Source organism: Rhincodon typus, chromosome 6 (assembly GCF_021869965.1).
Source record: "Rhincodon typus isolate 14 chromosome 6, sRhiTyp1.1, whole genome shotgun sequence".
In the NCBI taxonomy this organism is placed as follows: domain Eukaryota; kingdom Metazoa; phylum Chordata; class Chondrichthyes; order Orectolobiformes; family Rhincodontidae; genus Rhincodon; species Rhincodon typus.
Genome location: NC_063337.1, coordinates 50,386,615 through 50,413,746, shown reverse-complemented (window position 1 = coordinate 50,413,746; position 27,132 = coordinate 50,386,615). Strand labels below are relative to the sequence as shown.

The 27,132-nt window shown below is 39.7% G+C and overlaps 1 protein-coding gene across 1 annotated transcript in view; it reads left to right on the top strand.

The window, feature by feature from the left end:
* Positions 1-553: 553 nt before the first annotated feature.
* LOC109928297 (TBC1 domain family member 8) overlaps positions 554-27,132 on the top strand; it is a 46,965-nt gene continuing 20,386 nt past the window's right edge. Inside the window, exons 1-6 of the mRNA XM_020528282.2 lie at positions 554-664; positions 2,262-2,490; positions 6,865-7,105; positions 9,927-10,134; positions 14,721-14,915; positions 26,028-26,198. Coding sequence (XP_020383871.2) covers positions 6,975-7,105; positions 9,927-10,134; positions 14,721-14,915; positions 26,028-26,198 — 705 coding nt within the window. The 5' untranslated portion in view covers positions 554-664; positions 2,262-2,490; positions 6,865-6,974. The remainder of the gene's footprint in view (positions 665-2,261; positions 2,491-6,864; positions 7,106-9,926; positions 10,135-14,720; positions 14,916-26,027; positions 26,199-27,132) is intronic.

Genomic DNA, 27,132 nt, shown 5'->3' with positions numbered 1-27,132 from the left:
GGAATGAAGGAGTGAGGTCTTATTTAGTTGTTAGTGCAAAGTTACAATGGCTTAATATAACTTGCCCAACAAAGCCATTTATACACTTAAGGCAAAAGATTCAATCACATTTTAGTTAAAAAGGGTATCCAAATTTCATTGCCAAGGGAGTGATTCAGTGACATTGACGTGCTGCCCAACATGAGTGCAATGGAAATATCTGGAGACTGGCTAGTGCTGGGTTTTCTCCCTGTGACTCAAGTTGCTGGTTAGCAGCTATGCCTCACTGGACTAATTTTGGTGTCACTAGTTATTAATATGAGAGCATCCATCTGAAGCAAACGTTTCATCAATAAAGTCTTTCTAAAGCTCATATAAATTTAATCCACTCCCTTTAGGCACTTCCTATTTATGCAAGTCTATTTCAGACGTTGCAACTTTTTAAATTTCAATGGATTTTGATGTGTAAAGTGAAATATAACTACGATAAATTTTGAGCATAAACTTGTCACAGAATCCAAAATGTCAGCTTAATGTTTATGTTTTATTTTGCAAACCATCATCAGGTGCCACTGTGGAAGAAATTCATCAACACTGGGAGTGGTTAGAACAGAATCTTCTGCACACTCTTTCAGTATTTGACAATAAAGACGATGTTATTAGTTTTGTCCATGGTAAAGTGAAGGTATGTTCAACCCAGAAAAATTGTTTTGAACAATTAAGCCTGCTTTGTAGGCTACTGGAAAAAAACTAAAGAATGAGCAGTTTTTTTTCGTATTGTTTGACTTATTTACAAGTAATCCCTATTTTGGTATAGACTTGAAAGAAACGAAAGTGCATTATTCTTTGGATAATCAGCATTTTCACATCATTTCTTAATGCTCTGGAACAATCGTTTGTCTCCCATGTGGGTGGAATCTTCAATTCACAAGAGTCTATCTGACTTAACCTGAATTTAAAAGTGTTACAACTTATTTTGACCATTCTTGGTTTAATGGGAACTGTTGTGCACTATAAGCATCCTGCTTTGTTCACAATCTATATTCTGTATGTTGCATTTTCAAACTAACTAAGGCTATGTGTGCTGGAAAGTGAGGGTTCATATCAACAGTATAGTTCCAGGGTCAAAGCTATCACTGTTATGTGTAAATGGTGAGGTTAATATGAATAAGAACTATAAGGTTCAATACAAAGGACGTTAGAGCAGGTTGCCAAGTCTGCTGTCCATATAATTCAATAAATTACTGCTTTAGCTGCTTTATATCAGGGCTTGCAACTAAAACAGCAAGGTTTGTGGTTTCCGTATGAATTCTGCTCTGGTATCAATGTAATCCACATGGCTGCGAATGAAATCGTGCTTAAAAGTTGTGAAACTTTTTAAGTGTGTGAGTTCTGCTGATAATGACATTGGAATATCAACAATCTTTTTAGAGTTGATTCTTAAAAAAAAACATTCGCTTAACCAAACCCCGACCAGCAATTCTGTGATACTACTACAGGTGCTCTATTCAATTACAAAGCAGTTATATTGCTTGATTGGGCTAGTTGGGATTTCAGCTCATACTCGTGTGGGGTGGAACCTTCACAAACTATATGTTGACGACACCAGGATTAACATGTCAGGGAATCTGGGCACATTTGCCTAACTACATCTTCAGCAGAAAACCTGTCCCTTGATTTATAGCAGATACTACAGTTGCATCAGATGTTTAAAAATGTTATTTTACTGAAAGAAAAATCTTAAAAACCTTTTGTTTCTTTTTGTGTTCTCTGGCTTCCATTGAATTTTGCATTTGTGAAATACTGGGACTATATTGTAAGCATGTTGATGTACAGACAGTCCCTGGATTGTGAACAGGTTCCATTCGTGAGTCCGTTTGCAAGTCGATTTGTACACCAGTTGGAACACCACACAGGACAATGTAAAATAGCTGCTCGTTCACATGAGGAAATGGTCATATGTCGGATCTTTAAATTAATACTAATGCATACCTGTGTGGGATACCGTTCGTAAGTACAAGTGTTTGTAAGTCGGATGTTTGTAAATTTGAGGACTATTGTATGTGTTGTCCTAAAGACTTGAACAAGAAGTGCAATGCCCAAGATTTTTAGCTGTTTAATCACGTAGAGTCTGGGAGGGAATTCCAGAGTTTTGACTCAGGAAGCTGATTGCTTGGTACAAAAATTGTGAGTGTCAAAATAGGAACAATGTGAAAAATGTAACTTTTCCATTTAGCTGTATTGTAGATTTGTTTAAAGATTTTCAATTCTGTTGGAATCAGGGTCTTATTGCTGAAGAAACCAGGAGCAAATTGGCAGAACAGGAAGAAGATCCTGAGAAGTTTCGGGAGGCTTTGGTGAAGTTTGAGACCCGATTTAATTTCCCAGACTTGGAAAAACTGGTGACATATTATTCATGTTGCTGCTGGAAGGGGCGGGTTCCCCGTCAGGGCTGGATTTACCTGAGCATCAATCATCTCTGTTTTTATTCTTTCCTGTTGGGTAAGGAAGGTAAGAAAAGATGAACGGTGCAAACCAAATAAATCAGTTGTGGAAAAGCTGTTTTATAATTTTCGAACTGTGCTTTATGTTTATTATTTTGAATCTTGCTACAATGCCTGGTGAAACTATACTGCAGGCAATTTCAACATTTTAATTATCTACACCACGAGCTAGATGGGGCAGTATCAACAAAGATCTTGTGGCTATATTATACCATTCCCGCATTGGGTGAGGGATCACATATGCACAATTACTCCTTGATATCTTCTCTATCTTAGCAATTTTTAAAAAAAAAAATCCCTACCGGTAGGGAAAGTTGAAATGGTAACTTTTTAGGAAGCCTATTTGAGCAGTTTTCTTAGTTGAACACTTAAGTGGAACAAATGAATTAAAAATGCTGGGAAGGAAAAGCCAGGGAACTAAAGTCCGGTGAGCCTGCTATCAGTGGTAGGTAAGTGGTTGGAGGTAGTTCTGAGGGGCAGGATTTATATGTATGTAGAAAGGCAAGGACTGATTAGGGATAGTCAACATGGCTTTGTGCATGGGAAGTCATGTCTCACTAACTTGATTGCTTCCTCAAACAACTCAATGAAGAGGATTGATGAGGCCAGAGCGGTGGACATGGTCTTTATGGACTTCCGTGAGACGTTCGACAATGTTCCACATTGGTTAACACGGTTAGATCATATGGAGTACAGGAAAAACTAGCTATTTGGGTACAGAACTAGCTGGAAGGTAGGACACAGAGTGATGGTGGTGGAGGGTTGCTTTTTAAACTAGAGGCCTATCACCAGCGGTGTGCCGCACGGATTGGTGCTGGATCCACTAATTTTTGTCATCTATACTCGGATCCAAATCAAATATATAAGAGATATGGTTAGTAAGTTTGCGGATGACACTAAAATTGATTTTGTAGTGGACAGCCAAGAAGATTATCTGAATGTACAATGGGACCTAGATCGGATGGGCTGATGGGCTGGGGAGCCGAGGAGTGGCAGATGGAGTTTAATTTGGATAAATGTGAGGTGTTGCTTTTTGGAAAGCCAAATCAGGGCAGGATGTATACACCTTAAAGGTAAGGTCCTGGGGAGTGGTACCATACAAAGACCTTGGGAGTGCAGGTTCATAGTTCCTTGAAAGTGGAGTCACAGACAGGATGGGGAAGAAGGTGTTTGGTACACTTGCCTTTATTGGACAGCGCATTGAGTATTGGAGTAGGAAGGTCATGTTGCAGCTGTACAGGACGTTGGTTAGGCCATTTTTGCAACACTATGTACAATTCTGGTCTCCCTGCTTTTCGAAAGATATTGCGAAACTTGAAAGGTTGCAGAAAAAAATTACAAGGATGTTGCCAGGGTTGGAGGGTTTGACCTATAGGGAGGGGTGGGATAGGCTGGGGTTTCGGAGCATTGGAGGCTGAGGGGTGACATTATAGAAGTTTTTAAAATCGAGAGGAGCGTGGATAGGGTGAATAGCCATGGTCTTTTCTCCAGGGTGGGGAAGCCCAAAACTAGAATGCATAGGTTTAAGGTGAGAGGGAAAAGATTTAAAAGGGATCTAAGGGGCAACTTTTTCCACACAGAGGGTGGTGTGTGTATGGAATGAACTGCCACAGGAAGTGGTGGAGGCTGGTACAATTACAATATTTAAAAGGCATCTGGATGAGTATGGGAATAGGAAGGGTTTGGAGGGATATGGGCCAAGTGGTGGCAAATGGGACTTTATTAATTTGGGATATCTGGTCAGTATGAACGAGTTGGACTGAAAGGTCTGTTTCCGTGCTGTATATCTCTGACTCCATGACTATAACTGCTGATTTTCATTTCACTTGAGATCCGGGAAGTTTGGGAGATGACTGATTCCATCGTTTTGGTTAAATTGTTTGATTTCTCAAACAATGTTATCTGCAGTGACCTTGTATTTTCCAATATAATGAAATAGGATGCTGAAGAGTATTCATGCTATTCAGATTTGAAGTGTATATGTAACCTTTTGGTACAATTGCAAATAGTGAAAATAGGAATGTGATGAGCATATAAAATGGCTGCAGCAGAAATTTGCCGAACAAACTTCCCTTTTTTTAAAAGGAGATTTCTGCAATTGTGTCACTCAATGTCAGTCTTGTGTTGGCCGCATGATGTTTAATCGAATTGGGAAGATTTTAATAGCACATTTTTATTTCTGTTTATCAAGTTAAACGAGCAGTTGTTCTCAAACTTTCACCAAGTAAAAATCCAGATATAATTTATGGCTAAATGAAATACTATATTTATTGAAGCATAATGGAAATTTATTCTTAAAAAAAAAAGTGAAAAAAGGTTTGATTTTTCTGTAAATAGTTGGGAGGAGAGAGGAAAAGAAAACTTGTTTGTCAACTGCTGTTTGGTTTTCTATAAATGGGAAGTTACAACTTGGAAAGAAGCTATGAATAGGCATTCTCTGCAATGGCCCTTCTTTATGTAGGAGTATATTTACATAGATTGTGCCAAAGTTATTTACCATCCATTGTGAATGTGACAGGAAATATCTTCGAATAATGGACCGAAGAGAGACTGACACTGAGAAACTAGTGTGTATGTTACAGGACTCTACCACTGGTCAGGAGCCAGGACAATTTATAATTCAGTTTGTGGGAATGTGGTTAACTCTGCTGTAAATTATGTTTGACAACTTGAATTCTATGCTGTCCGTACATAGAGGAAATGTCAACTTTTTCCTTTTTACTTTGTGCTTAATTTCCTAGTATTGTAGAAATCCAGGCTGTAATATCTTTTTTAAACTGCAAGCCAGGGTAGGGATATGCAAGGTACTAAATGAAAATAGCTTCCAGCATTCATTCCAAATTGGTGTGAAGGGTTTATTTTCTTCTGTTTGTCCCTTATGTTCCTGCTATCCTTCCTCTCCACATCCCCCTTCTCAGACCTCTCAGATACCATAGTAATGGGGCAGAATCTTCCATTGGTGATGGAGGTCTCACCTGAGACCCGCTGGATCTTCCGTGGACAGCCAAGAGGGTTATCTTAGTGTATAATGGGCCGAGGATTGGCAGATGGCAATTTTACTAACGATATCTCCTATATTCTGATCCAAATTAAAAAGATAAATGACAAAAATTCGTGGACACAGCACCAATCCTTGCTACACACCGCTGGTCGTAGGCCTCCATTTGAGCCACCAGTTTGCCCTTTTGGAATGGGGTCTCCTGCGCACAGGTGTGCTGCCCCCCCACCCCGCCACCACCACCACCCACCCACCTGACTGGAGCTGCTGGCTAATTCAGAAATGGCAGCTACTGTGTCCCATGGCATGATGTGGAGTAATTCTGGAGTTGTAGGAGGTAGATAAATGATTTCCGTGATATGACGGCAACAATAGAAGTGTGGGCAATGCCTCCTACTGGCATCCCCTTAGGCATTTCCCCTCTGCCACCTTAGATCAGGCACTGATTGCCTTTTGATCAAGGCCTATCCTACAGCAAGTTAATCAAGAAAAAAAGATGTTGAATTTTGTCACTGTGTGGATGTGTTCCTTTTGTCTTCAATAAGATTTAGGCTGGAGAACTATTTTTATTTCAGTTATAGATTACAATTCTCAATGTTGACTGACATATTTGTGAAGCATTCTATCTCGCTTGTCAGAGCAGTGGCCTAAACTTTGGTCAAAGATGTGCTTTTAAGGAGCAGGAGATTTTTAGGAAAGAGGGTGATGGATGGAACTTGGGTGACTGAAGGTGTGTCAACATGAGTGGTGAAAGTTGAGTGGATCTTCAAGATGCTGCAGTCAAAGAAATGGAGTATTCGGGGCCAGGATTTCTGGGTGAGATTATAGAGCCAGGACAGGGAGAGAACATGGAAGGATTTAAATAACATTGAAAATTTAAGTTGGAGCTTCTAGCATACTCGATGAAGAACTTGGTGATGTTAGTGGGACTTGGTGAGGGATAGGTTTTAGGTGAGTGGAAGTTTACAGTGTGTAATGAATAGGCTGGTAAGGAGGGAGCTGTTGTTTTCTTTTAAAAAGAATGGAAGCATAGAGGATTATACTTCTATTTCAACATGTAGAAAAGCTTTTAAACTCTGCATTAATGTCAGGTAGTTGGGTGGAACAGCATGAGACTTAATGATCTGATGATCTGATGCTCTGAAAGTGTCCTGCAGGTTCTACTGGCTGGTTACAAAGCTCAATGAGATGTATTCCTTTTGATGGAAATAAGTCTTTGCTGTATGGTTAACAGAAGTTGAGGCTTTAAGTAATGAAATATTATTAGACAAACACATCTTTTACAAAATACACCAACAATTACTCAAGTAAACACCAGATACTCTTACAACTTTCTTGCTTAAAGCTAGCTTGTAACCTACATTCCTGACTATTATATTTCAGTGAAACTGATTATCCCCTGGGCTGATGTGAAAAGACTAGAAAGAACTTCAAATACCCTTATCACAGGAATAGTTCGAGTAACCACACAAAGTAAAGAACGTGATTTCTCTATGTTTCTCAACATTGATGAAACATTCAGGCTTATGGAACTATTGGCAGATGTCACCATTCGAAGGTTGCTGGACAATGAAGCATTTGAATTGGATCCTCCTTTACAAGAACCTACACAAATTACAAAGAAGTAAGGAACGTAAAGGAAAATTTGAGTTTTTTTTTGCAAAGTGACTAAGTTCTCAAAATAGCCCTTTATCTGTGTTTTGTTTCCGTCATTTAATATAGCCTCTTAACATTCGCGGAGCTTCCTTCTGGTTTTGTAACTTGATTTTAGATCGATTTGCGTCATGCTTAAATTAATTTGCACGTTCTGAATTATTGACCTGAAAATTTATTTCCTGCGCAACAAGAGACAGCCCATCGATATTCTTATGCAACATTTTAAATACTAAATTAATCTAGCATTTTCCTTTTGAGGGGAGGTGATGGTGCATTGGTAATGTTGTTGGACTATTAATCTAAAAACTCCAGGCTCATGTGTTCTGGGACATGAATTTGAATCCCACCATGACAGATGGTGAAATTTGAATTCAATAAAATGCTAGCTTGATAGTGACCGTGTAACTACTGTCAATTGTTGTAAAAACCCATCTGGTTCAATAATGCCCTTTAGGGAAGGATGTCTGCCATTCTTGCCTGGTCTGGTCTACATGTGATACCAACCCCATAGTAATGTGGCTTACTCTTAATTCCTCTGGACAGTTAGGGGTGGGCAGAAAATGCTGGCCTAGCTGGTGATGTCCACATCCCATGAACAAATCTATTTTTTTAAAAAATTGGCTGTACAGATTTTTTGGAGTTAATGTGGTCTGCCTATTCAGCTATTTGGAGTTTATTATTTCCAATTGTTGTTGATCTGAGCAAAGTACACCCATTATTCTTGGTGTCCCTTTTTCACCCACTAGTCAAAAGTGGTTTGACATGTTGTGATGCTTTGGCTGTCCTGTTTCTATTAATTGTACTAACTGTAAAAGTAGTGATGTAAAATGAAACCTGCACAAACAGACATCTGTAAGAAATAAACTGTTGGCAGCCTCAATAACTTGTAACAGATGCAACCTGAGTCTTGCATTTTGCAAGTATTCTCAGTTTCAATTTGGGACAGCCGTCATTGTCCCCAGTCGCTGACTTAAATCACAGGACGCGTGTCAATGTAAGGTGGCATGAGCGGCTAAAATGATTTCTGTGACATGGGGCTTGCTACTAGCATTTGTAGCAACAGAGAAACCACTTTCTTTCGCTTGAATTGAGTGCTTGCATGGCTGTACCCTACAGAGAGAATATTTCTGTTTTCCACTTCTCTAAAGCTGAGCATTCCAAATGGTCATAGAGTCACGGAGTTGTACAATGTGGAAATGGACCCTTTGGTCCAACATGTCCATGCCAACCAGATACTGTAAAGTAATCCAGTCCCGTTTACCAGAATTTGGCCCATATCCCTCTAAACCCTTCCTATTCATATACCCTGTCCAGATGCCTTTTGAAATGGTGTAACGTACCAGTTTCCACCACTTCCTCTGGCAGCTCATTCCATACACACACCAGCCTTTGTGTGAAAAAGCTGCCCCTTCAGTCCCTTTCTAAATCTTTCCCCTCTCTCCTTAAACTTATGTCCTCTAGTTTTATGCCCTATCCTGCAGCGAAAAGACCTTTGATATTCACCCAATCTGTGCCCCTCCCCATAACTTTATGAGCGTCTATAATGTCACCCCTCAGTCTCCAATGCTCCAGGGAAAATAGCCCCAGTCTATTCAGCCTCTTCCCTATAGTTCAAGCCCTCCATCCCCTGTAACATCCTTAAATCTTTTCTGTACCCACTCAAGTTTAACTACCATACGTCTGCTGCCCTTGTCCTTCTAGATGGAAGTGGTCATGGAAGGTGCTGTCTGAGGATCTTTAGGGCCATCAGATACTTGGAATCTTCATTGTAGCATCCCTAAGCCTATAAGAATGACCAGTGCTCTCTTGAAGTGTGAGGGTACTGTCCCTAGAAGCCCAGGAGATAATGTTGTTTTGTTTTTGGAGATTGATCATAAAATAAAATGAAAATGATCAATCTCCCAAAAAAGCTCACATAACACCAGTGAGCATCACTTGATTATTTGAAATTCCCTGCTGCAGTTCAGCGCAGGCCGACAACCTCTGATCCACGATGGAAGTTCACCACTGCGAGGGCAGTGTTGCTGGGAGTGACTGTAGTCTGAAGAATCATAGAGGTGGACATGAGTGAAATTGGAGCAGGTGCATGCTCTGCCTTCGGAGGGAGTGGGAGGTGAATTTGATTGGGATGAAAATGCCAAACATCCATCCCAGATAAAGTAATTCAAGGGAACAAACTCTTTAGGAGATGCAGCCAATACTGGGATATCTGGCTGATCTAGTCCTATTGGAAGGAAATAAGGACAAGTCCTTTTAATATTTCCAATTTTACAGATTTCATGACACTTGGCCTCAATGCTGCGTAATTACAAAACTCTTTCTTTCAGTTAGGCTTGGAAACCTTGATGACCTTGCTGGGCTGAATCATTGTTTCTAAATTGCATTCGGCTGAAAGATCTAATCATTTTCTTTCCAACTCTTTCATCCACTACTTGGTTGATTTGGGGTGAAGGGTATGGGTGGGATGTGGTACCATCGAGGACACAGCACTTGTGAGGAGACAAAGATTTTGTCTAGGGTCTCCCTTGGTATCTTGTATAGCTGGGAATGTGCATGTGTACACCAGTTAGCATCAGTTCGCTATTACCAATTTGTATTCTGCAGTTGAGTTGCGTGTCAACATTATTTCGGGCCTCATGATTTTGTGTGTGGTAAAAATAATACTAGTATCTGAAAATATTGATCTGCAACTTTTTAAAATGGAAAGCTAGTGTTGATTTATAAACTTGTCATTGAAAGCTAAGCTTTTTACTCTAATTATATTTTGTTTTCTGTTCATTTTGCTGCAGAGATCTTGAAACTAGGATGCAAAATGAGTATTTCCGGGCATGTTTTAGACTTTCGCAGGCAGAGAAGCTGATCAAGATAGTGCACTGTTTCCTGTGGACGCCGTATAACCAATGTCACACTGCAGGGAAGTTGTATATTTCAGAAAACTACATATGTTATGCCAGCAAAGAAGAAAATGACTGTTATGTGGTCATTCCACTCCAAGAGGTATGGGACTGTAGTACTAGTGTTGCAATTCAAAGTGCGTTTCCTACTCGGGCTTGAAACTCCTCCAGGGTTGAATTTAAAGGTGCATAGTCCTAGAAACGTACAAATGTTCCATCTAAGATGCATTTTAAAATCCTGAATACAAATCAATCTGGAAAACTGCTTGTGTCCTCCTCATTGCCAAGAATTTTTGTTTTTGGAAAACTATTTTGTGTTTTCTCGTTCTGTAAAGATATTAAGGCTGTCGTTCTGGAGTGAGAGTGACTGAGATGGCCTACTAAAATGGACCATCTCGGTGTAACACAGTACTAGCAGGACTGCTTGCTGTGCTTTGTAGTCCAGGAAACCTGTTTTGGAGTTGCACATTGCCTAACATGAACTCAGCTAGTATCAGTTACAAATCTGTCTTACTTTTACTTTGTTACTCGCATACCGATCTAGGCAGGGTGTACAAATGTTGATAAAGAAAAAAGAAACGTGATTTCCTTCTGACCTTTTGTTTTGAAGTAACTCCAGTTGCTTTATGTCAGAGTTAGAGCATAGCCCAAAATATTAATTTGCTTTGCTTCCTCCCCTTGCACCACGCCCTTTTAAAGTTGCCTTTTGAAGGAGGGTGTGTTTGGTGGAAGTGTATGAAGAATATTTGAGGCAGTTAGAGAATGTTCGAACAAGGTATTGTTTCTTATTGGTTATTTTCTTTCTTGGCAGCAAATTCATCGCATGCTATCCTTTGATGGAGAGTGCAATGACTGACTGCCATTTCTGATATAGTTTCTTGGATTAAAAAAAACACCTGCCAGTTTGAAATGGTCTGAGTGCTTCCCTATAGATTAACTAATGTCCCATATTCTGTCAAGACTGGGCTCTTAAAGTTTATTAACAAGACTTCTTATTTACACTGTTATAAAATCTCCAACTTTTATATGGTCTGTGTTCTGTACTTTCTGATTATGTAGCGCAAATATACAGTAGCTGCCATACCAATAATAGCACTGGCTACAGAAGGTGAGATGGATGCCTTCATAGTAAAATGTGTGACGTTTTACTATCTTAAAGGTATACTGCCTAAATAGTCCAAGATCAATTCAGTAATAAAGCCACCCTCCCAGACCCTTTCCCTTTTTAAATAGCTGGATAAGCTGGGACTTTCTTCACTGGAGCATAGGAGTTTGGTTTATAAAATCATATGGGGTATTGATAAGGTTAATGGGAGGTGTCTCCCCCTAGGATGGTGGATTTCAAGACTAAGAAGCATATTTTCAAGGTGAGAGGAGAGAGATTTAAATCAGACACAAGGGGCAGCTTTTTTTTAACACAGTGGTTAGTGTGTGGAATGAATTTCTGGGGGAAGTGGTGGATGTGGGAACAGTTGCAACGTTTAAAAGATATTTGGATAGGTACACAAATAAGAAATATTTGGATGGGTGTGAGCCAAGCGCAGGCGGGTGGGACTAGTTTAGTTTGAGATTGTAGTTGGCATGGACTATTTGGACCGAAGGGTTTGTTTCCGTGCTGTAAAACCCTATGACTCTATAAACAGGTATCCTTTTCCAAAACATGTATAAGGATGCATATAGATAATATATTATGTCTACACATTAAAATGATGCTTTGGACATGTAACAAGGCCAGATCTAGACCTTATTCTATTATCACAACTTCGCTTATCAAACCCTGTTATGTGCTATTTGCTGTCACAGATGGAGGCGTGTCAGTTAGCATAGATGCGTGGTTGTCATCTGGCACCATCTCCCTTGGCGTGTGATGGGTGACTGATATGCAGTTTGGATGTGTCGCCTATTTCTTTGCAGTAATTGACCATTGACCAATGCAGCAGCATATGTCAGAGACTGGACACAAGAACAGCAATTTTCCAAGAAGCCACGTATTCATATGAATATCTCAAACCTGTGCTACCTGTTTCTGCTTCAAGTTGGAATAACTTGTTGATCATGTTCTTGTACCGTTTTCTACCTTCTTTCCAACAATCATTGTGCACGTGTGGTTGGGTGGTGGGAGTGTTAGAGGAAAGACTGGGTGCATCTTTCTTCTAAGCAGAAAGTTACTCCTTTACCTTTCAGGGATGGTACACAGATTTAATGGAGCCATTGCTTTACTCTGGACTATTGTAGAATTTATGGTATAAACACATTTTGAGAGACTGTTAGACTGAGGGTGGTGAGAGGTCATATGTTAGATAACCTATTTGCAGATGTTTTGAAAGTGTGCACTAATGGGCTGCAGACTAGAGGGAGAGACAACTTATTGAGGACCTGCAAACGTGCTGAGTATGGCAGTCAACTGTTGCACTAGTAAGGAAATTTGGTGAGGTACTTTGTCACCAGAATGTAATCATGCCCTGGAACACGGAAGCTATGAGTTGTGATCTTGAACTGTGGATCAGAAGTAAACCCATGGATAGAGAGGTTCTTTAGATTTACTGAGGCTGATGGAATTGATATAACGAGTTGATCAGTGTCCTTTTTATTCACTTGTGGAACTTTAGGCATTGCTGGCTGTGCCAGCATTTATTGCTCATTCTGAATTAGCCTTGAGAAGGTTGGGGTGAGCCATCACCTTGAACCACTACAGTGTGCTGTAGATACACTAACAGTGCCATTAGGGAGGGAATTCCAGGATTTTGACCCAGTGACCGGTGAACAAGTGGCAATATATTTCAAAGTCAGGATGGTGAATGGCTTGCAGGAGAACCTGCAAGCGGTGGTCTTCCCATGTATCTATTGCCCTTATCCTTCTAGATGGAAGTAGTTATGGGTTTGGAAAGTGCTGTCTAAGGATCTTTGGTGAATTCTACAGCACATCATGTAGATGGTACACACAGCTACAGAGTGTTGGTGGTGGAGGGAATGGATGTTTGTGAATGTGGTACCAATTGAGTGGGCTGCTTTGTCCTGGATGGTGTCAAGCTTCTTGAGTGTTGTTGAAGCTGCATTCATCCAGTTAAATATTCTGTCACACTCTTGACCTGTGCCTTTTATAGATGGTGGGCATGCTTTGGGGAGTCAGGAGGTGAGTTACTCACTGCAGTATTCCTAGTCTCTGACTGCTCTTTGTAGCGACTGTTTGTTTCTTTTTTTATATAAGGCTAATCCAATTCACTTTCTAATCACTGAAGACCCTTAGGATGTTGTTAGAGGGGTATTCAGTGATGGTAATGCTGTGAAATGTTAAGGGGCAATGGTTAGATTGTCTCTGCCTCTTATTAGGAATGCTCATTGCCTGTCATTTGTGTGGCAGGAATGTTACTTGCCACTTTTCAGCCTAATTCTGAATATTGTCTAGGTCTTGCTGCATTTGGGCATGGGCCGCTTCAGTACCTGAGGAATTGTGAATAGTGCTGAGCATTGTGCATTTATCAGTGAACATCCCCACTTCTGACCTTAATCATGAAGGGGAGATCATTGAAGCAGCTGAAGGTGGTTGGGCCTAGGACACTACCCTGAGGAACTCCTGCAGAGATGTCCTGGAGTTGAGATGACTGACCTCCAATAACCATAACAATCTTACTGTGTGCTAGGTATGGCTCTAGTCAGTGGTGTTTTCTCCCTAGTTCCCAAGGGGGAATCCAGTTTTCCTAGGGCTCCTTGATCCCACACTGTCAAATCTGACTTTGTTGTTGAGCAGTCACTGGCCCGTCACCTCGGGAATTCAGCTCTTTTGTCTGTGTCTGAGCCAAGGCAGTAATGAGGTCAGAACCTGAATGGTCCTGGTGGAACCAAACTGAGCAGGTTATTACTATGCTAGCACAGTTAATGGCACCTTCCGCCACTTTCCAGATGATCTGAGAATAGCCCAAAATGGAGGAGCATTGATTCATCAACTGAGGGAGGATGATGTGTGCTAATCAGCAGGAGGTTTCTTTACCCATCTTTAACCTGGTGCCATGAGAGAAATGGTGGAATTGACCAACAACTGGGCATTGTATTTGGCAACACTTCCTCCTAGGATCGCTTTGCCAGATTACAGCTGTCTTGTGCCTCCTGGAAAACTGCTGTGTTTTTTTAAAAAATTAAACAGAATCAATCCAAAAAGAAAAGTGAGAATGTACTCTCAACTATTCATTTGCTTTGCTTCATTTTTGGTTGTTAGATGTGACTCTAAGCTCTGAACCTGAGTGACAATTAAGAGAAATAATCTCTCAATTGCCACTGTAGCTATCACCTTTTTAATAGTGACCCATGGACTTAATGCCTAATTATAGCCCCATGGTGGTTCCATTGATCGAGCTCCACTGCCAGTATGCTATGGTCTGAGTGCATCACTATATGTTGCTTCATGTTACATATACCAGGTTCTTGTTGAAACACATGTCTTAAAGTTCATTAACAATGCTAATAATTTACAAGATTTAATAGTCAGTAAGCACAGAACCCAGGTTATGTACAGTAGCTGCAATACTAATAATAGTACTAGCTACAGGAGGTGAGGTGAATACCTTAACACTAGAATGTCACGTGTAGAGATATCACCTAACTGTCTTTAAGGTGTGCTGTCTGTATAGTCAAGAATCCATAATACAACCGTTTCTACAATAAACAGTTCTGGCATTTCTTTTGCATTGACAGGTGGTGACAGTGGAGAAGATGGAGGACACTAGTCTCCTGCCCAAACCAATTATTGTCAGCATTAAGAGTAAGAGGGTATTTCAATTTACAGAAATTGAAAATAGGGAACACCTTGTGGAGCAACTAAACAAACGTCTTCAATTTCTAAAAGGAGGAAAGCCTGGTTGCATTCATAAGCCTAGAGTTGAAGAAAAGGTATTATTGACTTTCTGTGTTTAACATTAATGGTAACATGTAGCGCAGAAGTCCAAACTATCCTAAAATGCAAGTAACATTTTAGCAAAAAGATAATTTCTTGTTTCTCTTCAAAGAAATAATCTGCATGTAAAGACAAATAATGTGGATGCTAGAAATACTCAGCATATGTAGAGAAAGAAATGAGTGAGTGAATATTTAAGGTCACAAATATTCCAACATTTTATTTTCTCTGTAAATTATACTTAAAAATTAACCAGAATTCAACCACAATTCTGTGACTGTCAATAATACGGTATCACATGTAATCTCCTACTAATCTCCATGGCTTACTGTCTGCTAACCTGCAGCTGGAAGAGCAACAAAAACACTACACCCAGGGCAAGGCAGGAGTTTAAATAAAAATGTGACTGTATTTTGGAAAATTTTCAGTCTTGTGTGTGAATGTACAGGGAATTGGATTTGTCTGTTGCTTCCTGTTCTTGCTGCCTCTTTAACATCTATGCTTTTGGTCACTTTTGTGCATTTTCAACTATTTTTCTCTTGTTTTTGCATCCTCCTTCACCCATATCAGAATGTGCTTTGGTGAAAATTAACTGTTTGTTAGATCTTGGAGGTTGTGTGTCATTGGATGGATTTCCAGGTCAGTGCATACTGTTGTAGTCTCTCACATGACCGCTATCCCTTTCTTAAAAAAAAAATCTGAAATTCAAGATCATTACAAAATCAAAAAATGAAGCCATAAAATACCATGTTTTGAAAGATAAATGTTCACTGTACAAGAGCCAAACAAAGAGAACATAAATACAAACTTAGATGACCTGCTTTATTCTTAAAATGCATTCAACAGAAGTTGAACGTGAATTAACAGATAAATTTGTGATTCATTATAAACTATAAATCGCACAATCTGAATTAGCTTCACAGTCCAACCACCTGTAGGTCATTAAATTCAGTCACTGGCACAATGGCAGTGTCCCTGCCTCTGAGCCAGAAGACCCAGGTTTCAAACTTCCACCTACTTCAGAGGTGTGTTATAACACTTCTGAATAGGTTGTTTAAGAAATAACTAGTGCTTCAAAACACTGTCTTCCTTTTCATAAAGAATTTCAGCTCCTCCTCGGATGTAGCCTGTCCTCAGCTGTTTGCAACACACAAGCAACCCATGTTCCACAGATCTTCACCAAAAATGGCACATAACTGCTGAACCTCCTCCATTCAGTCTGGATGAGAGTAGATCCTACCGATCTCAACTTCAAGTAACAGAAAGAACTGCAGCAACTTATTTTCAGCTTCTGGATTTGGGCATGTTGTCTTCAGCGTGCCTATTATGTACCTTGAACTCCTCAACTCCTAAGAATGGATGGCTGTATATCACTATGTAACATAGCCTTGCTAGTTTTGGTTTGCCCAGAAGTTTTGGCGTATAAATCTGTTTTGAGTCCCTCCTCAATTAGAGAGTCAGAGAGCTGTACAACACGGGAACAGATTCTTTGGTTCAACTCGTGCATGCTGACCAGATATCTTAAATTAGTCCCATTTCCCAGCATTTGGGCTATATCCCTCCAAACCCTTCCTATTCATCTACCCGTACAGATGCCTTTTAAATGTTGTAATTGTACCAGCCTCCACCACTTCCTCTAGTAGCTCATTCCATACACGCACCACCCTCTGTGTGGAAAAAGTTACTCCTTAGGTCCCTTTTAAATCTTTCCCCTCTCACCTTAAACCTATTCCCTCTAGTTTTGGACTCCCCTACCCTGGGGGAAAAAAAGACCTTGGCTATTCACCCTATCCATGCCCCTTATGATTTTAAAAGCCTCTAGAAGATCACCCCTCAGTCTCCGCTCCAGGGAAAGTAGCCCCACCTTATTCGGACTCTCCCTATAGCTCAAACCCTCCAATCCCAGCAAAATCCCTATAGATCTTTTCTGCGCCCCTCTAGTTTAATAACATCTTTCCTGTAGCAGGGAGACCAGAATTGGCAGTAATCCAAAAGTGGCCTAACCAATGTCCTGTACAGTGCAACTTGACCTCCCAACTCCTATACTCAATGTACTGACCAATAAAGGCAAGCATACCAAATGCTGCCTTCACTATCTTATCTACTTGCGACTCCACTTTCAAGGAACTATGAACCTGCACTCCCAAGGTCTCTTTGTTCAGCCACACTCTCCAGGACCTTACCATTAAGTTTATGTCTTGTCCTGATTTGCCTTTCCAAAATGCAGCATCTCATATTTATTTAAATTAAACTCCACCTGTCAGTCCTCAGCCTATCTGATCAAAGTCTGTTGTATTCTGAGATAACGTCCTTCACTGTTTTTCACTCCATCACCGATTTCGGTGTCATCTGCAAACTTACTAACCATTCCTTCTATATTTACATCCAAATCATTTACATAAATGACAAAAAGCAGTGGGCTCAGCATCAACCCTTGTAGCACAACGTTGGTCACAGGCCTCCAGTCCAAAAACAACCCTCCACTGCCACCCTCTGTCTCCTAACTTCAAGTGAATTTTGTATCCAATTGTCTAACTCTCCCTGGATACCATGTGCTCTAACCTTGCTAACCAGTCTACCACACAGAACCTTGTCAAACGCTTTACCGAAGACATAGACAACGTCCACCACTTTGTCTTCGTCAGTTTTCCATGTAAAGGTCTGCTTCAGGAAAAAAAACAGGCTTGGCAACCTCAGATTCCATGAAAATAACTTCAAGAAGGATTGCAGTTAAAGGAGAAAAGCAAATCACTTCTAAACTTGTCTGCCTTTTAAAAGCATCTTTTTTATTATTGCGTGGTGGCTCAGAGTAATTTGATCCGCTACACTGAAATTGTTCTGTAAAAGCACTTAACTATCGATTGTAAGTGACTTCTAAATAAAGTCTGTTGCTTAACCAGCAGAGATGTGAGTTTGTATATGTATTTCACCCAGGCAGCAAACAGTATAAAATGTTGACTATAAAATCCAGCCTGCTCGTGCTGATGAATTGTTTTGTTAAACGGAGGTTATTTTAACTGAAAGGTACACTTCTTGCCTCCACCCTGATGTGAAATGCCTGTGATTTTGTAGTGAACATCATTTTTCACATGCAGCGGCCTGGGAAACACATTTGATGTCTCAAATGCTGGAGAAATGCACAGCTACACGGCCGGAGAAATGCACAGCTACACGGCCAGAGAAAACTAAAGCTTATATTCGTATGCGTAAGGTAGCCAATATCTGCTCTGATCCAACACATCCTGGTAAGTGAGGGTTATTTAATGCACTCATAACAATAGTTAAAAATTCTTCTGTCATTTTAATTAGTAAGATCATCTAAATCGTGCATATAGTTATCATGTCTATATTAATTTTTCTGTATTTTAAATAAACATATGTCTTGTAAAATAATTTTGCATGGATAATCAATTTGATTAAATGAAAATAATGTTTAGTTAAAAATGTTATTCTATTTCTCTACAGATAATTTGCTCCAAGACATTTTGGAGTCGGTGGATTCAAAAAAATCATCAGACAAGAATTTAACACCCACATGATGCCAAACAAAAAAAAGTCTTCATGTTGGGCAGAATCTTCTACTGGCCTATGAACAAAATCGAGTGAAAGAGTTGTCCCCTGTGCTTCCAAATTTGGGCCAAGAAAGCAGTTACAGTACAGTATCCTAAATATCAAGCTACAGTCTTTGACTAGATGCACAGTAGCATGACAAGATTGCCTGTGTGCCTTTGGCAGGACAGGCTGACTTTGTGGTTAATCAGTTACTCTGCTACTTAATGATACAGGATGTTTGGCATGAGAACTTTCTGAAGTTCTCTATCTAGCTGTGATGCAAATACTAATGTAACCAAGTATCTTGTGTGTCGGTTACGTATGATTAATCTGTGTTTTTTTGGAAATTGTATAAATAGTACCAATGTTTTTATATAGTTTTCAATATTATTCCAGAATTGTTCAAAATAATGCTGTGAAATGACCAGTACATGCTTTGCAATAAAAGATCTTGTGAAATTTATTTCCACGAGTTTGATTGCTTTATTTGAGTGCTCCTCATTTAGACATCAAAGGAGTATATCACATGGATTCACTCTTATTTTTGCCAGAAGAATAAAGGAGGTTTACAGTTGCCAAATGGAAATGTGGCATTTGGACTGGTGGTACTTCAACAATACTGGTTTCATATATTTCCATATGAGCTATAATGCCGTCTAATGAGATGCAAAGTGCTAATTTTGACAGAATATTTCCTGTTATCTGTATACTAATCTTTGAAAACAAAAATAATTGCACGATATGACTTGTTACCAAAATGTTTAAAGATTTAGTTCCTTAGTTGGTGATAATGAAGTTTTGGGGAGTGGGGGTAGGGCTATGGAGAATGAACAGATCACTAATGAAACTGCTTTGCACTGCGTAGCCAAGTCAGATCCACAACAATTGCAGTATGTATGTGTAAAGCCAAATATTTTCTGTGTAATTTCCTCATGAATTTCAAGTTACCTTTTTCGCTATTTTAAGAAATTGTTCTTGGTTGTGCAGCACAAGTTTTTTCCATTCTCGTGTGTCTTAATTTTGCATACTGATCTGTTAAATGTTATTAGTGTAACTGATTCATCTTTTCATTACTTGGATTCATAATGAAATTAGTGCTAACATTTCTATAAGCACAAGCCTATTTTATGTATTGGAATACATTCTTTACTGTTCGTTAAGTTTAGACACTATTCTTGACAGTTACTTTCAGAAGCACTATTTATAACATACTGAAATATTAAACCATGCTAAAAGCATAATGTGATTTATGTTCAAGTGTCATCTGGACCCTGGTGGGGACAGCCTCCATTCTCTGTCAGAAAATGTTGTTTCAAATGCTGCTGTAAAGGTTGTGTGAATAATCTGGATGAACATTCTACAGTATGTTTAGTATTGGGTTATTGTAATTTCCATTGGTGAGATATGAAACTGCTTGTTCTAATTGTGCAGTGTATTAACACATCTCATTTGAGTGATTTATGTTGTGTATAAAATGGCTGCTATATTAGCTTGCATATATTCCTGTACTTTTTAAAGTAAGATAGCTCTAACATGTTGCAATATATTTCTAATACCTTTATTTTGTCAATTAACTGCGCACAGATGAGGGGAAGAGATCTTGTTTAGTAACTATTCCAATTGACAGAAAAACCCTTACAGCCACTAGGCTTGTCCATGTTGATGTTTTACTTCTTGGGAACAAAATTTCCATAAGTATTGCCCAATCATGTAATAGTCCATATTTTTAAAAAAATAATCTTTCTTGAGAAGCCGCAAGATTCTATATCTCATTACCCCTGCATCCACTTAGTTTTCTTTTTCTGTTTGTTCATCTTGACGTATCGAGTTAACACTCCTGAATTGGCGAAGGTGCCTCTTAAAGAGATTTTGACCTTTTGGCTAGATTTCCAGTCTCCTTTTTTCACCACTCCCCTAGCAAAGTACCTTTGATCTTAAAATGACTTAAATTCATTCCATTGCAATATTTCTAGAACAGTTGCTGTTAAACCAGGTCATCAGATTGAAGTACATATGCTAGAATGAGAATTGGTATAGTAGTGAAGGAATGATTCATTTGTGGTGCTGCCTTTATGATGAAATGTTGGTCTGCCTGGACAAAAAGAAAACATGTTCTGAACAACATTTATCCCTTATCAGACATGACTGAAATAGATTAACCAGTTTCCTTACTCATTTGCAGGACCTTTTGTAATGAATAATTTGACTCTTAAACATAAGAAATATAGGCAGGAGTAGGCCAGTCAGCCCCTCAAACCTATCCCACCATTCAACAAGATCATGACTGATCTGCCCCAGCCTCGAGTGCTGTTTTGTGCCACTGCATTACAGGCTCGAACTCCCCAATTTAAATTAAAAATATATCAATATATTATTTAAATACTTTTAATGATCTAACGTCCACAGTTCTCCTTAGGGTACCGAATTTCAGGCATTCACTACAGTCTGGGAGAAGAAATTCCTACATACCTCAGTTTTAGATGAGTGATCCCTGATTCTGTAACTGTCCCCTAGTTCAAGACTCCCCCCATTAGTGGAGACATCTTCTCAACACCTACCTTGTCAATCCCCCTCAGAATCTTGTATGTTTCAAGAAAATGACCCCTCATTCTTCTCTAATTAATAAATAAATGCCTAAACTTTAAGTTTTGGCAACGATCTATAGCTCGGGTTGTGGGTGAGTTTGATGACTTGCTTGCCGAGCTGGTTTATTCTCGTTCAGATGTTTCATCAGCATGCTAGGGTGACATCATCAGTGGAGCCTCCAATGAAACAGTGTTATTCTACTCTGGAATTTATACTGTCCAGCCTGTTATAGTGAGTACTGTCATTTCTGGTTTTCATCTGTATGGGTTTGTATATGGGATCCAATTCTATATGTTTGTTGATTGAAGTATGGGTGGAGAACCATGCCTCTAGGAATTCCCGTGCGAGTCTATGTTTGGCTTTGGCTACTACTTGGTCCCAGTTGAACTGATGGTCTTCATTATCGTAGTGTATAGATATTAAGGAGAGGTCATCGTGCCGTTTTGCTGCTATTGATGGTCATGTATTCTGATGGCTAGTTTCCTTCCTGTTTGTACGATGTAACATGTCCAATGCATTAGGGCACTATTTAACTGGGCCACCACTCACTGCAACACTCCAGAACTATGCAGGAAAGAGGAAGAGCACCTATACAAAATCCTCACTATAAATGGATATCCTCTTAACTTCATCCACAGATGCCTACATAACAGACAACAACAGGAGGACACAGTACACTCTAACACACTGGCCACACTTCCCTACATCAAGAACATATCAGAACTGACAACAAGACTCCTAAGATCACTAGGACTCATGGTGGACCACAAGCTCCCAGCCACTCTACGACAAACACTCTGATTAAAGACTCCACTCCCATGACATACAGAACCAACGTGGTTTACAACATACCCTGCAACGACTGCCACAAACATTACATCAAACGGACTGGAAGGAAACTAGCCATCAGAATACATCAACATCAGCTAGCAGCAAAACGACACGACAAACTTTCCTCTATCAGTGCAGTTGGACAACGAGGGCCATCGGTTAACTGGGGCAATGTAACTATAGTAGCCCAAACCTAACATAGGCAGGGACGGGAATTCCTAGAGGCATGGCTCTCCACCCATACGTCAATCGACAAACATATAGAATTGAACCCCATGTACAAACCCATACAGACCAAAACTGGAAATGACAGTTCTCGCCATAATGGACCGGACAGTATAAATTCCATGCAGAGTAGAATAACATTGCTTCGTCGGAGGCCTCACTGACGATGTCACCTAGCATGGTGATGAAACGTCTGAATGAGAACAAGCCAGCTCGGCGAGCAAGTCATCAATCAAATGCCTAACTTGTTTAGCTGTTCTTGATAAGGCAACTCCTACATCCCAGGAATTGGCTTATTGAACAGCCTCCAATGCAAGTAAATGCTTTTCTTTTAAAAAGTATGAGGACCAAAATGCTACACAGTAATCCAGGTACAACCTCACTGGTACTGTATACTTTGAAACAAGACTTCCCTGTTTTTAAATTTCAACTCCCTAGCAATAAAGGCAAAATTCCATTAGTCGCCTTAATTACTTGCTGCACCTTCATTGCTAATCCTTTGTGTTTTGTGCAGAATACCCAGATCCCCCTCTGGTGCATTTTATTGGAACCTCTCAATTTAAATAACAGTCTGACTTTTGATTCTTCCAACATGTGCATGACTCCTCCCATTCGTACATTAAATTCCACCTGCCCACTCATTCAACCTATATATAACACATCACAAAATGCCCTTTTCCTATCTTTGTAATGTAACTAAATTTGCTGGTGTAACACTCTGGCCTTCCTGCATGTCATTTGTGTAGATTGTAAGTAATTAAGGCCCTAGGACTGATCCTTTGTGGCATTTCACTAGTTAAGACTTTCCAAGCTGCAAAAAGGAACCACTGATCCTGACTCTGTCTTTAACTAATCCTATCTGCCATAACCTTTAATGTGGGAACCTTGTTGAGTGTTTTCTGGAAATACACTACATCTATTCGGAGATTATCACGAGGTCATTGAACCAGTGCAGGCAGAAGGCCAAAATGGCCGCCACCTGCACCATAATGATTCTGAGATTCCAATCCCACTTATGTTTATGTCCTCAAAGTACACTGTCAAATTTGTCAATTATGATTTTCCCTCTTTCAGTACCAACATGGTTTTGATTGTGTTAAGTTTTTTTTTAATGCTTAATAATGGATTCTACCACTTCCCAATGACCGATATTACACTAACTGGCCTATAGTCTCCTGCTTTCTGTCTCTTTCTCTTCTTGAGGGGGGTCACATTTGGAAAACTGCAGTCAGCTGGAACCATCCTGGAATCCAGTGAGTTCTGGAATATTTCGACCAATTCCATCAGCTATCTATGCAGCCACTTCTTTTAAAGCCCTTAGATGCAGAACATCAGGTCCTGGCAACTTGTCTGTCTTCAGTCCTGTTGGCTTGTCAATTACTTTGTCTCTCATGGTAGAGACTGTTTGAAGATTTCTCCCCTCCCTCCCCCCCCCCCCCCCCCCCACTACATTAGCACATCACTTGTATGTAGTAATTGCATGGAAATGTGCATACTCTTCAGAAGTAGTTTACTGACTAATATGCTTATGCCAATTATTTGCTGAATTGTAACATGGATTGACTCATTTTGAAATTAATGAATTGTATCCAAAAACTTGCTTAACTGAGTTAAAAATTGCGCAGGCCGAGAGAGAGAATTGTCAAGCAGTTGTGAAGAGGAGAAAATGTTGATGTAATCTTTAGTTCTTTGAACTTAACTCCTCCTAGCTTATGAACAAAAATTTCGAATCAGTCAATGTTATTGTTCTAATTGATGAGATGAAAGGTGTTTTCTGTGCTGTATGTCTCTGACTCTATCACTGGCTCAGGAATTTCAGGATGTGGGATTTCCTGCCTCTCTCAGTGGTCAGCTTTCATTGAGACAATTTGCAACAATTGCTATTGACCAAGATTGGCTACTGAATTTCCACAGGGAATACCATAGTAGAATTTCCTGAGATGATTTATATACAAAGTGAAAGAGATCCCTACAACAGCGCAAGGTGCTTTTTAAAATCACCCGAGAGAGGCCATTTGGCTCCACTGATCTCTTGTTAACAATTTATCAAAGTTGGGTTTCACTCTCTTCTCACCCTATCAGTAAACCTTCCCACTCTTTCCCCTCTGATGCATTTATTAAGTGTGCCCTTAAATACGTTTTAAGGGGGAGGCAATAGCCTAGCGGTTTTTATCATTAGACTGTTTAATTCAGAGACCTAAGTAATGTATTTGGGGGGACTCCAATTCAAATCCTGCCACGGCAGATGGTGGATTTTGAATTCAGTAAAAAAAACTCTGGAATTAATCTAAAGATAACCAGAATACATTGTTGATTGTTTGGAAAAAAAACTGATCTGGCTCACCAGTAAATAGATAACACAGTGTGGAGCTGGAGGAACACAGCAGGCCTGGCAGCATCAGAGGAACAGGAAAGCTGACATTTTGGGTCGGGACCCTTTTTGAACCTGAACCCGACCTGAAACGTCAGCTTTCCTGCTCCTCTGATGCTGCCTGGCCTGCTGTGTTCCTCCGGCTCCACACTGTTATCTCTGCCTCCAGCATCTGCAGTTCTTGCTATCTCTCTGGTTCACTAGTGTCCTTTTAGGAAAGGAAACTGCCATGCTTACCTGGTCTGGCCTACATGTGACTCCTGACCCATAGTAGTGTGGTTGACTCTAATTGCCCTAGGGGTGGGCAAATAAATGTTGGCCTGGCCAGTGACTGACTCCATCCTATGATTAAAAAAAGTGCTATTCACTGCAACCACTTGCTGTTAAGTCTGTTCCACATTCTTAGTGAAACCTCTGAGAAGCGGAGAAGCTTGACCGGGTAGATGAGGGTGTTTCCTCTCGTGACTAATTTGGAACTAGGGACATTCTTTCGAAGTAAGAGATTTCCCACTTCAGAATTGCATTGAGGAATTTTATTCTCCACATTCTTAGTGGCTGTATCTTTGAGTGTATTCAATTTGAGACAGGCAGGTAGGTGTATTTAAGACAACAGTTAGATCACCTTTGATCATCTTGATGTGAAGTAAAGTAGACTTGAAGGCTTTCTCCTGCTCCCAGTTATTACATTCACATCCTCACCTGTCTGGGTTAAAAAAAAAATTCCCCTGAGTACTCAGCATTAAAGTTTTATTCTCTGTGCCAAACGTGGCAATAATCAAGACTTAATATGCAATTTACAAAATAAACTTACACCAGACTTCTCAATTTTTCTGGAAAGTTTGGATTTCTAAGAAGCAAGTACATCCAACATGTGTTGAATCATTTAACAGGCTGCTGGTCAATTCTGCAATTTCTTGACATCCGTTTACTGTTTGTGCAGTTGCAGGAATTAGCTTTCCATTTTGTTTTGCATTAATACCAGTGAGTAACTGTAAGAAATAAGAACAGGTGTAGGTCGTTCGGCCCCCCCAAACCTGCCCTGCCATTCGGTAGGATTGTGGCTGATCCAAAATTCCTCATGTCCACTTTACTGCCCCTTCCCATTACCCTTAATTTCCCTCCTGATCATGAATCTATCTATCTTAGCCTTACATAAACAAAGCTCTCTATGGCAAGGAGTTGCAAAGACACTTCTCATCTCAGTCTTAAATTGGTATTTCTTTATGCTGAGACTGCCGTATTATCCTGGACTCTCCCGTCAGGGAAAACCATCCTGTCAGCATTTACCCTGTCAAGCCCATTAAGAATCCTATATGTTTCAATGAGATCACTTCTCATTCTTCTAAACTCCAGTGAGTAAAGTTCCAATCTGTTGAGTGCTGACAGTCTCAATATTATTTCTGTGACAAAATTCATGTTAAAATTTATCTATAGAAGAGCACACTGGCAGCTTACTGACTCTTTATGTTGTGCGTTTGGTTATGTGAAATTCATGAATAGGTGTTTAAAAACATGATATTTAATTACATCCAATGTCTTCTAGGTATCCTCAGAATCTACATGTTGTCCTGAAAAAATCTGTACCACTAATAAAGCACTAGATTCACTTGTGAACACTCCAAGTATCAAAAAAGAGCCTAGACATTCGTTAAACTCAGAGGCTTTAATGGCACACTTCCACCTGATTGAAACTGAAGGTGGAAAATCTAAAATGGTATGTATACAGGATTTCATTCTTATTTCTTTTAAATTTTAACCTTTTGCGCATCTCTTACTCCTACCTGCAGCGTTTATTAATTTATCAACTTGCTTCTGTGAGTGAATTGTTCAGAGACTGGTCTAAGAGTTGTTCTTTGCATAATCTTCTTTGAAGATAATTAGATTTTTTCTATAACTCATTTATTCAGCTTTATTATAGTTATACTTTCTGTAAGATGGATCGGGGAAGAAAAAGGTAATTTTCTCTTCTGAAAGATTGTGAAAATTGAGGATTGTACAAATTTTACTGACTTGTAGTAATGGCGATGAGAGAAAATGTCACTTTGTTGTAATTCTGTTATTGGATAAGAGTAAGAAGGGATATGGTAATAGGGCAGGTAAATGGAACTAATTCACAGACCAGATGTGACTGAATAGAATGTAGAACATGGTCACCTATCTGAATGGCTTCTTGTTCTTATGATCGCGTATAATTACGTAGGATAAATATGCATAAAGAAAATTGCTGGACTTTGGAATGGGAATTGCCATCCTAGAAAAGTTTTTAGATTCTGACAACCTTTTAAACATTTGTGGGTATGGAAGTGAAGTGGAGCATTGCCAATGTAACTCCTAATTTCTGAGCATTTTAGTTATAGGATGAAAGAAACCAAAGGGAGTTGAGGAGAGCCCCTTTGGCTAATACCACTGTACTGGTTTGAGTGAGCAGATGCAGAGTTTTCAGTCAGGGACAGGATGAGCCCAGTCTCTGCAGGAGGGTATCAATACAGTCATCCAATTCAGGATGATGGATAGCAAGGGCTATATTAGTGCGTAAGTGGATGACATGGAGGGAAATTTGGAGAGGGCAGTGATTGTTTTCAATCCCCGTCAGAGCTTGAAGGTGATCATTCTGTCCCTTTTGATGTAGATGTCAAATCACTGAGCTA